The sequence below is a fragment of the Haematobia irritans genome, chromosome 2 (genome assembly GCF_050003625.1).
Source record: "Haematobia irritans isolate KBUSLIRL chromosome 2, ASM5000362v1, whole genome shotgun sequence".
NCBI lineage: Eukaryota > Metazoa > Arthropoda > Insecta > Diptera > Muscidae > Haematobia > Haematobia irritans.
Genome location: NC_134398.1, coordinates 26,506,034 through 26,521,242, shown reverse-complemented (window position 1 = coordinate 26,521,242; position 15,209 = coordinate 26,506,034). Strand labels below are relative to the sequence as shown.

Genomic DNA, 15,209 nt, shown 5'->3' with positions numbered 1-15,209 from the left:
TGAATTTGGGGGCGCTTCCGAAAATCACCACTACGTCGAAAACAATCATATACGACATCAAAAACTCGTCGGAAAAGCGCCGTCACTATTGAGAAGTTGTACCACGCCAAGTTACTACGAAAAAGTTTCTCATCAGTGCAATTATTAGGTGCCTATTTAGATCAATTTCGAAGGACGCCAATAAGAACCCCTGCAAACTATCAGAAAAAGTGCATTTTAAGGTAATTGTAGAAGAATCATTGTGGTCAAGTAAAACACGATTGTGTAGATGTTTATTGATTTTATTAAACATTTATAATTTCTTATAAATATAGAATTTTTCGGTTTATCTCATCACATTTAACATATTTTTTTGCATTAATAAAAGAATGATGTTGAGTTTTAAGTAGCAAGTTACATATTGCAGCGTCTATCAGCCAGTTTGTTTATTTTCGATGGAGAAATATTTGAATTTGGAAAAATATTTGAAAAACGATCATTTTATTCTATTTGGAAAGTCGAAAATTGTTCACCATATACCTTTCACAATTTTAAGCGTAATATCTATGTTTTCAGAACTTTATTTTCGTTTTTATTTAAATAAAATATAACAAGCTGGTTGCGCTTGGCGTTTCACAAAAAATAAAATGGCTCTTCTAACAGTAGTGATGGCAAAATACTTTCATGTACATTTTGTACTTTTTGATATGCTTCCCCCATCACAGTTCGCGATGGTTGTGGTGACATTTACGAGTCTGTGGTAGCGATGAGGATGAAATGGAACTTTGAAATGCTGGCAGGGATGTAACTTGCCACTTGTAAATCAACATCATTCTATTACTAATGAAAAAATAATATTAAATGTGTTGTGTGGTATAAATGTTATATTTATAAATGTTTAATCAAATTAATAAACATCTAAACAATCCTGTTTTAATTGACCACAATAATTCTTTTACAAATATCTTAAAATTCACTGTTTCGGATTGTTTGAAGGGGCTCTTATTGCCGTCGTTCTAAATTTATTAGAAAAGGCACCTAATAATTGCCTTTATGCGACACTTTTTTGTAGTAATTTGTCGTGGTACAACTTCTCAATAGTGACGGAGCTTTTCCGACGAGTTTTGGATGTCGTATACGATTGTTTTCGACGTGGTGGGGATTCTCCGAAGCGCCATCAAATTCAAACAATGTTGGCAGGGATTCTTTTATTAATGCAAAAAATTATATTTAATGTGATGTGATAGTCGTATAAATGTTATATTTATAAGAATTTATAAATGTTTAATCAAATTAATAAACATTTAAACAACCGTGTTTTACCTGACCACAATGGTTCTTTTACAACTATAGGTAAGTACTATGTTCGCTTTTCGCATTGAAATTTTCGTGGTTACTTTATTAAAACAGTCCAATATAAAGCAGATAAATTAACTCAATTGATGCGATGTTTCTTGTCTAGATATCGACAATACTTTACAGGAATAAGTTTGTTTTCATTTATAATTTCGATTATTTAAGGAACAGTAATCGCGAAAATAAAGTGGTTTTCAACTCGAAAACCGAACATAGTACCCACCTTATCTTAAAATGCACTTTTTCTGATAGTTTTAAGGGGCTCTTATTGGCGTCGTTCTAAATTTATCTAAAAAGGCACCTAATAATTGCACTCAAGCGATTCTTTTTTGTAGTAACTTGGCGTGGTACAACTTCTCAATAGTGACGGCGCTTTTGCGAGGAGTTTTGGATATCGTATACGACTGTTTTCGACGTAGTGGGGATTCTCAGAAGCGCCGTCAAACTCAAAAAATGTTGGCAGGGAATGCGCCCAATATATGGGATATGTTCGACATGACCACTGTCGTCTGGATAAACTTATATTCTGCAAGGCGTATAAAGTGCGTACTAAGTTCGAGTTCAGCCCCCAAAAAGCGGTACTATATTCGCTTTTGAGTTGAAATTTCCGCGGTTACATTATTAAAATAATTCGATAAAAAGGTGAAAATGTAACTTTAACGCATTGTCTTTTTTTACATCTAGATTTGATCAAGAGTTAACAGGAATATATTTATTTTAATTTATAATTTTGATTGTTTGTGAAAAAGTAATCCCGAAAATAAAGTGATTTTGAACTCGTAAACCGAACATAGCATCGGCCTTAAAATCAACAATAAATCAGTACAAAAAAGTATAAAATTATACCACTTTGATGCAAATTTTAATATATTCTTTAAAATGGAGTATTAAAGAACAGTACTCGTGAAAAATCACGATAAGTATTAAGTTCGAGTTTAGCCGCTAAAGTGAAAACTAAATCACCAGTACACCCAAAGAAATTTGTTAGTAGGGACAGCAGAAAAGTCTGCTAAAACAGCAGAAACTCTGCTGAAAAAGGGACAGCAGTCACTGTTTGCTGAAACAGCAAACATTTCCTGCTATTTTTTAAGCTCTATTACACTAAAACATGTTTTATTTTGGCTAAAACAAATAAAAATGTCAACTTAGGAGCTCTCCTTACATAATTAACACAATATTTTATGAATATCTATAGTATTTGACCAAAAATCTGAATATTTATCGAATTGAGGCATAACAGCAAACAAAATGTTTGCTGATCGTATTTAGGAGCTTGTAAGTATATTACAGTGCAAAAATATACCAAAAACTACTTTTGGTTCTTAAATAGGCTTTGGGGAAAATTTTATAACCTAAAAATTTTATAAATTGTTGTTCATTACGCCCTGAAGTACAAAAATATAACAGCAGACATCGACTGCTGTTTTTAGCAGACTTTTTTCTATGAGTGTAAAAAAACGATTTTAGCCGCTAAACTCGAACTTAATACCCACCTTTAAAGTAAAAATTGTTTATAGCATGGAAAATAAAATAAACTAAAAGTCTATAATCTATGAACATTTTAAGATGCTAAAATAATTTAAGTTCCATTCAAGTAAATATTTCATTATTTTTCTTTAAGACCTTTACTACGACTACAAAGAACTATGGATATAATATTTTAAGGTTTACTTAGACAATTCAGTTCATTGTGATACCACAATTTGTTGGAATTAATTCTTAAGTAGTTAGAGGGGTATAAAATTTCTAACTTTACCTTGACCTTTTGTTAGTAACATATAGTTGTGTTACTAAATTCAAATAAATATTTCTAATGAATAAAACAAACATAAAAATATTTTGCACATCAAATTTTTATTTTTCTTTGTTAAAAGTGAAAATTTTAAATATTATTAATTAATTTAATAATAGTACAAATATTTTAGTATGCGTATGTACTGATTTGTTTTATGGAAATTTATTTAAATTATGGATATATTCTTGTGTTTTCTAAAATGTAATGAAATTCGATAAAAAAAAGAAAAATGAAAAATTAAGTATATGAAATGTTGTAAGAGGTGTTTTGGTTTGCTATTGGGTTTTTAATACATTATTAAATTAACTTCCAAAAACAAAATTACAATAATACGAATTATAAATATTTAAATTCATTTATTTAATTAGATACACACCAATTGTTAAGGTTTCGATTCAGTTACTATTGACTTTCAAATTTTCTAATCAAAGATCATTATTTAATATCAATGTTTCCCAAGGTTCAGACAGACTATTTGTAATACCAAAATGAAACCTTAACCAGAAGTAATATTTAAGGAATAATTTATGTATACATTCATACATTTTTTATTAGCATATTTTGAAATGTACAACCTCTACACTTTGCACTAAAATAATGTAAGAATTTTCCGAAATATTTATTATTTTTGTAATAATACTTGTTTTTAAATGTTTTATATATGTGTATAAATAATATGAGAAAACAATAAACTGAAATATTTTCTTTCATTACAAATGATAATTTGTTTGTAGTATTATATGCATCAAATTTAGTTTTTATATGCCCTTCATTTTTGTTTTGTTTTGTTGTTTCATTATTTGTGGAAAATTTATCATTCATTAGGTCCATGCAAAGTATAGCTTGTAAGGTGTTTAAATTCCTATAGTTTGCAGCAACTAAAGGTTTTAAACTGTAAAGTACGTGCGTACGTTGTGGCGTTATTTGCATGTTTTGCTTTTGTTTTGAAAAACTATATTTGGGCCATTTTGTTGCTTTGCCCATTTTGTCATATTCTTCTTCCTGTTTCAATTTTTGGAAAATTTGGGTTTTGTTTTTCATGATTCTGTGATAGATTATCTCTTTACTTTACATTATTTATGGTTTATTCTTGCTTTCCAACTTGTCATAGGGAATATGTAAATACTTTTTTATGATTAAACTAGTTACATAAATAACTATAAGTTAAAATATAAATTTTCCATAATTTCTTTGCCTTTGGAATGATATCTCCACGACGCTCTACGTTAATATTTGTTTTGTTTGCATTTTATAAGTTTTGTTTTATCTTAGTGCCTTGTTTTTCGTTTTTTTTGTTTTGTTTTTTTGGTTAAGCATTTTATTATTGTATTTCTTTATATTTTTTTGCGTTTTCTTGAATAGAAGTAGATAATTGCAAAATGCATATTTTATATATTAGTTATTTATGTATTTAGTTGAATAATATATATTTTTTTATTTTTAATTTTTATTTGATTCAATGCATGCAGCTGTTGGCAGCAATATCCAAAAAATGAAAATGAAATGAGAACTACGAAATGTATAATGTTCATAATATGCTTAGCCTCCACCACATGTAATTACAAAACTAGTTTCCACCAAGGAGACATAAAGACGATAATTTTTATGAAAACAAATTATGTTGTAATTATGATGCGTCAATAATAAAAAATGTAAAAATATCAAAAATAATTATTTAAACATAAAAAACAAAACCATATTTTCCGATTTTTTTTGTGAAATCTTGTCAAATGGGATTTTTCTTTTGAGTCGACAGCTGCAATACAGATTAAAAGTTAGGGGGAAATTTAATATGTTTGCCACCCCTTTAACTTCACTTTGTCAGTTTATGACATTCATTTTTTTGTCATAATTTTCAAATATTCCAAAGCATTGAGAGCTGCCATTTTCTGAGCATCAGCTGGTGTTGGACCCGAGCCATGACATACACCAACTGGTAATGTAGAAAGTTGCACCAAACATTGAAATTGTTCCGTAAATGTCTTTTCTTCAATGTCAACATAGGTGACTTCGAATTGATTTTCATTTGCGATTTCTTGCAAAAGTTTAACATACTCAATTTTGGGATTCTTAAGGCATGTTTTCTGTAAAAAAAAGAGGAGAAAATTATAAATAAATTCAAGTTCTTATTCTCATTAAAACAAAAAACAAAAACAACAATAATATATTAATATATTTGTCAGAAAAAATTCTTGTTGTAATCTATTTAATAAAAAAATAAATAATGCTCATAGTTTGCATTATGGATTCTGAACTAAGTAATAACATTATCCCGGCAGACATAAAATCACCAAAATACTTCCAACTGAAAACTTTTTCAATTAAAAAATTAATTGATACAATTAACTTTTTAATCAAACTGGAAACATTAAACCCCATTTTCATGAACCTCCGTTAGTACTACATTAGCTAACGAACTTTTAAACCGTTCTATGGACCTATATGTCATCATGCCTATATATTTCATATACTGAATTTTTTTCAGTTAAAGTTAACCGAAGGAAAGATATTTGCAATTTACTTTCTTTTAATTGGCAGTTAAAGCCTAACGGAGCTACATGAAAATGGCCGTAAGTCAATAAGATCAATGATTGAAAATTGTTTTAAATTTTTAATTAAAAAAAATAATTGATACAATGTTTTTAACATATTCCAATTAAAAATTTAATTAAAAAGTTTTAATTGGATTGAAGTTTAACTAAATAATTAATTGAATCAATTAAAAAACTGAGTTTTCCCGTCAACATCAACCGGCTTTTGGTTTTTATATTTTCATTGCAAAATTGCCAATAATATTGGTATCTGGGTATTTTTAAAAACTGCAATGAAACTACTCCCGGTACAACCTAAAATTTAATTACAAAAATTGTGTCCAACTTTTAAAAAATTCTCCAAAAAATATTTTGGTTGAATTTTTTGTGATTGGATGATTGAAATTTTTTTTTAAATTTTTAATTAAAACAATAATTGATACAATGTTTTTATTCCAATTAACAATTTAATTGGAAATTGGATTGAAGTTTAACCAAAATGACTCAATTAATTAAATCAATTAAAAAACTGATTGAGTTTTCCCGTCAACATCAACCGGCTTTTGGATTTTATATTTTCATTGCAAAATTGCCAATTTATTGTCAAATAATATTTGCATTAAAAAAAACTGCAATGAAACTACTTCCGGTACAACCTAAAATTTAATTACAAAAATTGTGTCCAAAAAATTCTCCAAAAAATATTTTGGTTGAATTTTTTGTGATTGAATGATTGATTTTTTTTTAAAATTTTTAATTAAAAAAATAATTGATACAATGTTTTTATTCCAATTAACATTTTTTAATTAAATTGGAAATTAATAATTAATTGGAAATTGGATTGAAGTTTAACTAAATTGATTCAATTAATTAAATCAATTAAAAAACTGATTTGAGTTTTCCCGTCAACTTCAAGCGGCTTTTGGTTTATATATTTTCATTGCAAAATTGCCAATTTATTGTCAAATAATATTGGCAAATACATCTGGGTATTTGAAAAAAAAACTGCAAAGAAACTACTTCTAAATTTAAAAGACAAAAATTTTGTCCAACTTTTAAAACATTCTCCAAAAAATATTTTGGTTGAATTTTTTGTGACAGTGCAATCAGGTTATGTCGGTTTTTTGTTTCAAAAAATGCCGTCCTCCGGCTTTGGAAAAAGTCCGGTTTTTCAAAACCGAGAAAATCCGACCCGGTTTTTTGGATCACTCTAGTAACTGTTGATCCAACTTCCTTTTCGAAAAAGTAAGGTCCAATCACCCTGCTTGAACGCATTGAGGATATAGAGGCTTCTCAATAATAGGTTAGTTTAGTATCAGGCTCACTTAGACTATTCTGTCCATTGTGATACCACATTGGTGAACTTCTCTCTTATCACTGAGTGCTGCCCGATTCCATGTTAAGCTCAATGACAAGGGACCTCCTTTTTATAGCCGAGTCCGAACGGCGTTCCACATTGCAGTGAAACCACTTAGAGAAGTTTTGGAACTCTCAGAAATGTCACCAGCATTACTGAGGTGGGATAATCCACCGCTGAAAAACTTTTTGGTGTTTGGTCGAAGCAGGAATCGAACCCACCCAATAATAACTCTTATGCCTTTCGTGTGCCAGAATCAAGAGGATTTTTTCGACTATGAAGATTTTTGTAGTGAATCTTAATAATTTGAATCCATAGTTAAAGCTTCTATTGTTCCATATTAGTAATGGTATAGTTTCTACTTCAAAGAAAATATCAAGCAGAGCCAAACTATTGAGAATTAAGGCTGAAATAAATAACTATTGTTCTTCTGTTTTAATACTTTTACTACTACTTTTTTTCGAAAGTCGTAACTTAATATTGGGCTTTTCAATAACCGCAAAATTTGATTTTTTAAAAATTTAAAAAAGTGAAAAAATTTTCAAATTTTAAATTTTAAAATTTTGAAAATATTGCAAAATCGAATTTTCGAATTTGTTTTAAGCGCCATAGTTTGAAGGCAAAAAAGAAAAGGCAACAATTCAGATTAAAGCCTATAATATTTCACTATGTATTTTCTTTTTTTAATACTTGTTTTCGAACCGTAAACATTTTCTCAAAACCCTCATAAAATTCGATTTAAAAAATTTTAAATTTTGCAAAAAAACTGGACACCTCTCAAAAAATGGACGTTGCTATATTCACACTCTCTCAAAGGTGGAAGGGAGGTTTCTCTTTACACATCAAAAAATTTTAAAGTTCGACTCTTTGGTTCTCATTACATTACCTATAATTTGTTGTTCGCTAGGCCCAGAAGTAGAAAAATATAAAAGAAAATGTTTCATTGACGGCTGTTCTAGTAAACTTTGTTTTCTATGAGTTTATGATTAATTTATTGAAAAAATCGAACCAATTTTGTGATCCCCATTTTCAGAAAGCTCCGTTAGTGCTACGTTAGCAAACGAACTTTTAAACGGTACTATTGACATGTCTTTCATCATGGAAATTAATTGCAAAAAATTTTTCAGTTAAAGTTAACCGGAGAGAAGATATTTCGATTTTACTTTTTGTTAACTGGGATTTAAAGTCTAACGGAGATACATGAAAATGACCGTGAGTTTATTTATTTGAAAATTATTATTTAAAAATTAGCTGAAAATTTCGACTACATTTTTAGCTTATTAAAATGTGTATCTCAAGTAAATGATTCCTTAAATATTTTAGTTTTCACTTTCAATTGTTCTTATTCAATTTAATAATTTCATTTACATATGTCCTTATTTATTGAAAAAATCGAACTAATTTTGTGAGTTTATTTATTTGAAAATCATTATTTAAAAATTCGACTACATTTTTGGCTCATTTTATTTCAAGTAAATGATTCCTTAAATATTTTGTTTTTCACTTTGAATTGTTCTTATACAATTTAATTAAACTTATACCCTTAAAATCATTCCAAATGCATGTCAATCTGTAGCTTAAATTATAAAAAGTTGAGATTTCGTTGGCGGTACATACCGGGTGAATGATACATTAAATAGTATATAAATTTTATATTTCAATTGTTTTTATTCATTTTAATCAATAACATATGTCTTTAAGACATTATAAATGAATGGTAATTGTATGCAACATATTAAAAAAAAAGTCATCTATCAAGTAGTACAAGTAAACAATTATAAAATAAGATACAAAATCCGTCCGATAACGATAACAATTAAACCCATGTAGAGATGTTGAAAATTTTGGCAAATCCATTAAATGTTGAACTTTGCAATTTCTAACAGTTAATTGAATTGTGAAAAATAATAATTTTGGTAGATCTAGAAAATATAAATTAATTTGTGAACAAAATTTAAAAACCTGCCTTAGATACAATCCATAAGAGAAGACAAAAAATGAATACGATCCAACGAAACGAAGATACAATACAAAACGAATATCTATATTTTATTTAGTTTGCCACAGCAATTATTTTTAGCAAGGTACAGTCCGCTAATACAAAATTAAAAATCTGTTGCTATTACATCATAAAGCTGTTAAAATTGCGCTAATTCGTCTACTGAAACAGTCTACGTCTACTGTTGCTATTACTGCATAAAAACAGTTAAAATTGCAGTTATACGTCTACTGAAACAGCACTCGATGTTTGCTACTATATTAGCAGAGTTCTTTCCATGATAGTATACACATACTCGGTGACCATTTTAATGTAATCGATACTTTCGAATATTCTATTTTATGATTACAAAGATTATGAATAATTATTTTTTCAAATAGAATTGTTAAAAGAAAGCAAAATCTTACTTCATATTTCACATTGAATGTGTTAAATTGTATATTCTATCACACCAGAAATACTGCAGTTAATTAAAACCCCCTACTAATACCAAATTATTTCAATTGTAATTCTAATATTCCAAAATTCATCCCAATTTATATACATTTACATTTAAATAATTTGTTTTAATTGATCAATAAACAAATTTGTATTATTCTCACCTGCAATTTATGAAGCTTTTTACCCGTAGAATTTTTAAGTGTCTTATGAAATTGGGAAACTTTAGCACTATGCTGACTGGTAATGGTTGGTACAGTAATATCTTTCAAATCGCCATAATAATTGGCCTTCTGTAAGAAGAAATAAAATTAACGGGTATCAGCATGAGTCTTTCTAATTTTGAATGTATTGAAAATTACAATTATACAAATTATAGGTAAATAATAAATTAATAAATTGGAAATGAGCTTGGAAAAATATTATGGAGCGGCTAAAAATGCCTTTTTCATAGCGGAACGACATATTAGACACGTACAAATAGTATGTGTACCACCTACCAACGAAAAAAAAAACATCCCCATGTCTACAACCAATAATTACCGTATGACGACATAAACAAAAAAAACCCACGACGTTGTACTTTAAACTTTGCAATATGCAAAAATTCATTATTAAAATGTAAAATAAGGTACTTACATCACCCGCCAAGTCAGTGCCCATGGATTCAATTAATTGATTATTATCCAGTGGGGTTTCTTGCAAACGTGTCCACATCTTATGGGCTGCTGTGCGTTTAGCAATTTTCTTACTTTTACCTTTGCCAACTTCACGGAAATTCAATATGGTACAAGCAATGGTAAATAGACGCTCATGTGGTAAACCAACTTCGGTTTCAGTCTCGTAATTTGGTGGTGGCCAGCGGCGGGACATACACATTTCTTGGAGCCAGCCAATAGGATTACCAACAATTTTGTCGGCCGCACTGGAATTACAAATGAATAAATAATGTTTATCATTATTGTGTATACAAACGAATTGTTCAATATTCCCTTAAAAAAAATAATACTCACTCTCCACCTCCAGTAGCATTAGCATTACTATCAACTCCTGCTGCACTAACCGAAGTTGTATTAGTGCTTTGTGTTTCGGGTAATTGTACACCCGTCAGTTTATCAATCAAAGCCCTTGCAGCTGAGTGTTTTGCTTCTTTTTTGGAACGACCAGCTCCCATGGCCGTAAATGGAATTTCTTTGTCATTGAATGAAACACGATAGCGGAAGGTGGGCTCATGGATAGCACCTTCAATTTGAACTAATTCATAACTGGGAGTTATACCACGACGACTCAAAAGTTCTTGTAACAATGAAACTGGAGTCTTCATTGCAATGCCATTGGCATCAGTCTGAAATTAAGTATAAAGAAAATTGCCATTATTTACAGTAAATAATATTTTTTAAGTAAAAATAAAGATCTGAGAATAAACTTAATATACCCTATATATGCGTCTTACAAAAACATTGTTTCTGCAAGGCAGAATCATATATCATATATATCGTAGATTATTCTTATATTTGTGAAAATATTTATTGTAGAAGACTCATGCCTCCCATTTATATGGGAGTTATACCTAAATCTGAATTGATTTTTGTGAAATCTTGCATGTTAAAGGGATACTATCACAGAAAACAATATCACCAAAATAGTTCCAATTAAAAATTTCATTGAAGTTAAAAATGTAATCAATTATAAATTTAATTGATACAATTAACTTTTTAACCAAATCGGAAATAAACTAAGTTGAAAAAAGATTTAAATAATTGATAAATTATGAAAAAGTTCTAAATAAAAGTATTGATTTATTCGGAAATAATTAATTTTAGTATACATACTAGAATCATAAAATTTTAGCTATAATCCAAAGAAAAATTCAACTATGATTATCGTAGGAAAATTCATAAAAAAACCTAAATCCTACCGCTTGGCATATTTTAAATATCTTAAAACAAATAAAAAACAAATTCGACTATGATCGTAGGAAAATTCATTAATAAAAAAACCTAATACCTACCGATGGGCGTATTTTGATTATCTTACAACAAATAAAAAACAAAATCGACTATGATCGTAGGAAAATTCATTAAAAACAAGTATATACAGCAGTAAGTTCGGCCGGGCCGAATCTTAAATACCCACCACCACGAACCAAATATTAGGGTTTCCTTTGAAATTTCCGGAGGGCTTGAGAACTTGAGGACACTTCCCGAAGATAAATTTAAAGATTTCACCTATGAGGACTATATCAGATTCTGGATTTATAAGAACCATTTTTGTTTGAGTTTTAGAGGAATCATTAACATATCTTGTATGTGCACAAGAAAATTATAAAATAACGTCTTGATTTGAAATCTTAAATCTGTAGAAGTAAAATCTGGAAATTTTACATTGAGTTTCAATCAATTTTCATGATCAGTGCGCCTTCTACACCCTCAAGAAGTGAAGTCGGTCTATATGGAGGCATTACCAAATGGACCGATAAGAACTTAATCCGATACACGTTTTTGTGAGCCTAAAATACCAGAATATTTACAATTTCAGGCAAATCAGATAAAAACTGCGGTTTCTAGAAACCCATACTAAAATATGGACCGATACTCACCGTTTTCGGCACACCTCTTTATGACCCGAAAATACCTCTAGATTTCCAATTTTATTTTTTTCTTATTTTATTTTCATCATATAATTTGAAGCCACTTAGCGGCCAATTTATATAAATTACAACGGACTACTAACTAACAATTTCAGGCAAATAGGATAAAAACTTCGAATTCTAGAAACCAAGAAGTAAAATCGGGAAATCGGTCTATATGGGGGCTATACCAAAATATGGACCGATACTCACCATTTTCGGCACACCTCTTTATGGTACCAAAATATCTTTAGATTTCCAATTTCAGACAAATTGGATAAAAACTACGGTTTCTATAAGCCCAAGACCCCAAATCGGGAGGTCGTTTTATATGAGGACCATACCAAAACATGGACCGATACTCACAATTTTTGGCACACGTATTTGTGGTCCTACAATACCTCTAGATTTCCAATTTCAGGTAAATTGAATAAAAACTGCAGTTTCTATAAGCCCAATAAGTAAAATCGGGAGATCGGTCTATATGGGGGCTATACCAAAACATAGACCTATACTCACCATTTTTGGTACACCTCTTTATGGTCCGAAAATACCTCTAGATTTCAAATTTCAGGCAAATTGGATAAAAACTACGATTTCTATTAGCCCAAGACCCCAAATCCGGAAGTCGGTTTATATGGGGACTATATCAAAACGTGGACCGATATAGCCCATCGAACTTGACCTGCCTGCAGACAAAAGACGAGTTTGTGCAAAATTTCAGCACGATTGCTTCATTATTGAAGACTGTAGCGTGATTACAACAGACAGACAGACAGCCAGACAGACAGACGGACATCGTTATATCGTCTTAGAATTTCTCCCTGATCAAGAATACTTTATATATTTCGATGTGTTACAAACGGAATGACAAACTTATTATACCCCCGTCACCATTCTATGGTGGTGGGTATAAAAACCTAACACTTACCGCTTGGCATATTTTGATTATCTTAAAACAAGTAAAAAATGTTTTATTTGCTAAAGAAAACTATTTGTCAAAGAAAACTACACACTAGCATTTTTTCTCACCATAGTAAAGGGTTTCGGTTCGGCAGAGGCCCTGATACTATCATTTTCGTGATTGAAGCGATTTAAAAAATAAAAAATATCATCATTCTATTTAAAAGTTGACTGAAGCTGAAAACTTTTTCAAATAAAAAATTGATATAATAAATTTTTATTTTTTTAATCAAACCAGGAACATGAAAAAATTTTAAATGTTTGTTTAAAGAATTAATTGATAAAGAATTAATTGGAGTAGTGTTAATTGGAAAGCAAAAACGTTTCTACTATTTTTCTTGATCGTCCAATAAAGGGAACTGATGAGGATGTGGAAATCCGAAACAACTGTCTTCCCAATTATTTTGGACATTTTTTGCCTTTCCCTAACATCATAATAAATAATGAGTAATATAGTCTCACATATATATGAGCCATAATATCAATCGTGGGTTCGATTCCTGCTACGACCGAACACCAAAAAATTTTTCAGCGGTGGATTATCCCACCTCAGTAATGCTGGTGACATTTCCGTTCGGACTCGGCTATAAAAAGGAGGTCCCTTGTCATTGTGCTTAGCATGGAATCGGGCAGCACTCAGTGATAAGAGAGAAGTTCACCACTGTGGTATCACAATGGACTGAATAGTCTAAGTGAGCCTGATACATCGGGCAGCCACATAACCTAACATACCTTACTTCGTACAACAACAGTCTCGAATGTGCATCATAACTGATCAGTATTTTGAAACAATCAGACTGAATAAAAGCATAACGAAAACAAGTAAATGGAAATTTCTAGTTTCCATGGTAACTATCAAACTAAAACATCTCAACTGTGTGTAAACTGTTGAAACGTTTTGGAAAACCATGGCGTAATACAGTGGTTATTGGCTTTTAAAATGTTTACCTTTTTTAAGCTTTTCTAAACGATATTATACGAATTCAATCCCCAAAGATATATTAAGGCGTTAGGACATGGGATTTGTATAGACAAAATTTCACGTCAGATACATATGCACTACCACTCCAATATTTTATATGAATGATTATGTTAACAGTCATTGGTGGACAATAAAACGTGAAATCAACTCGTAGAGGAAGTGGTATGGACCAATTAACTGCATTGTAATATAGACAGATATTGTGGTAGTCAACAACTTTCTTAAAGGAGGATCTAAGAACAATATTCATAATATGCCTCAATTGATATAGATATATATTCCTTAAATTAGTACCAAATTATACCTGGTAAGGAATCGATATGATACCGAAACGAAAATTTGATTTTGTAAATTCAAATATATATCAAATTTAAGTTTTAAACTCTCTAGCATTAAATTAAACGTAAGCCAATGCAAAAATCGATCCTAACATACATATACAAAAATCACAATCAAACATCTTCAATTGAAAAGTAATATGTCCACCCCCTTTTCACAACCCTTATAATATACATACATACATAATTAACCAATTTTATGTACCTACCAATTTAAGAGTCTCATCTACGGCCAATTTACTGGTTGCAGCCGTCAAATCAGTAATTTTTTCTTTTTTAACTTTGGGACGCTGAAGAATAGTCGGATTTGTGGGCATAGATATAGTCGCCGTGTCCTGTCCTTGCCCATTCATCACAGGGGCAGGATTTTTACGGGGAGCAAACCCGGCTTGTGGTTCGGTGCTAGTTGGTGCAGATGCCATTTGTTGTGTTAACACTTCAATTTTAAGAAATATAAGCCTCTGATAAATAGAAGAAGGCAAAGAAAAATGTCATATATTAATTAAAAATGTCATACTCCCGGAAAAAAATCAATAAAAGCAGGTGTGAATGCATACAGCAAATACTTTTATATAACCTATGGCACAGTTATAAAATATATACGAATTACTTACCTCCGATAAGTGACGGTGATTTAGAGCGATATTTATTTAAAAATAAACCTTATATTTAATAAAATTTATCTTCAAATAAACAGGGCACAAATAAACTGCACACACGAATAAATATGTATGTATTCGTTGACTTGCGTGAAGATACCGACGTAGGTAACTTTTTAAATTACAACAAACACCGAAATAACAGGGTGACACAGAGGTGCAAATACCATATAAAATGCAGAT

General features: G+C 30.1%; 1 protein-coding gene across 4 annotated transcripts; it reads right to left on the bottom strand.

Moving 5' to 3' along the window:
• Window positions 1-3,902: 3,902 nt before the first annotated feature.
• Window positions 3,903-15,141, bottom strand: loqs (double-stranded RNA-binding domain-containing protein loquacious). 4 transcript variants are annotated; one of them, XM_075293609.1, is made up of 6 exons: window positions 14,982-15,141; window positions 14,577-14,828; window positions 10,469-10,800; window positions 10,095-10,380; window positions 9,620-9,748; window positions 3,903-5,214 (listed from the first exon to the last, which is right to left on the bottom strand). In XM_075293609.1, exons 2-6 carry the CDS (start codon window positions 14,787-14,789, stop codon window positions 4,966-4,968), a joined length of 1,209 nt encoding a protein of 402 aa, XP_075149724.1. In that variant the 5' UTR covers window positions 14,790-14,828; window positions 14,982-15,141; the 3' UTR covers window positions 3,903-4,965. The 4 variants fall into 4 exon arrangements, with proteins under 4 accessions (XP_075149724.1, XP_075149723.1, XP_075149725.1 ...); XM_075293608.1 differs by having other exon boundaries at window positions 14,577-14,835; window positions 14,982-15,140; XM_075293611.1 differs by lacking the exon at window positions 3,903-5,214 and adding an exon at window positions 8,667-8,940 and having other exon boundaries at window positions 14,577-14,835; window positions 14,982-15,140.
• Window positions 15,142-15,209: the final 68 nt, after the last annotated feature.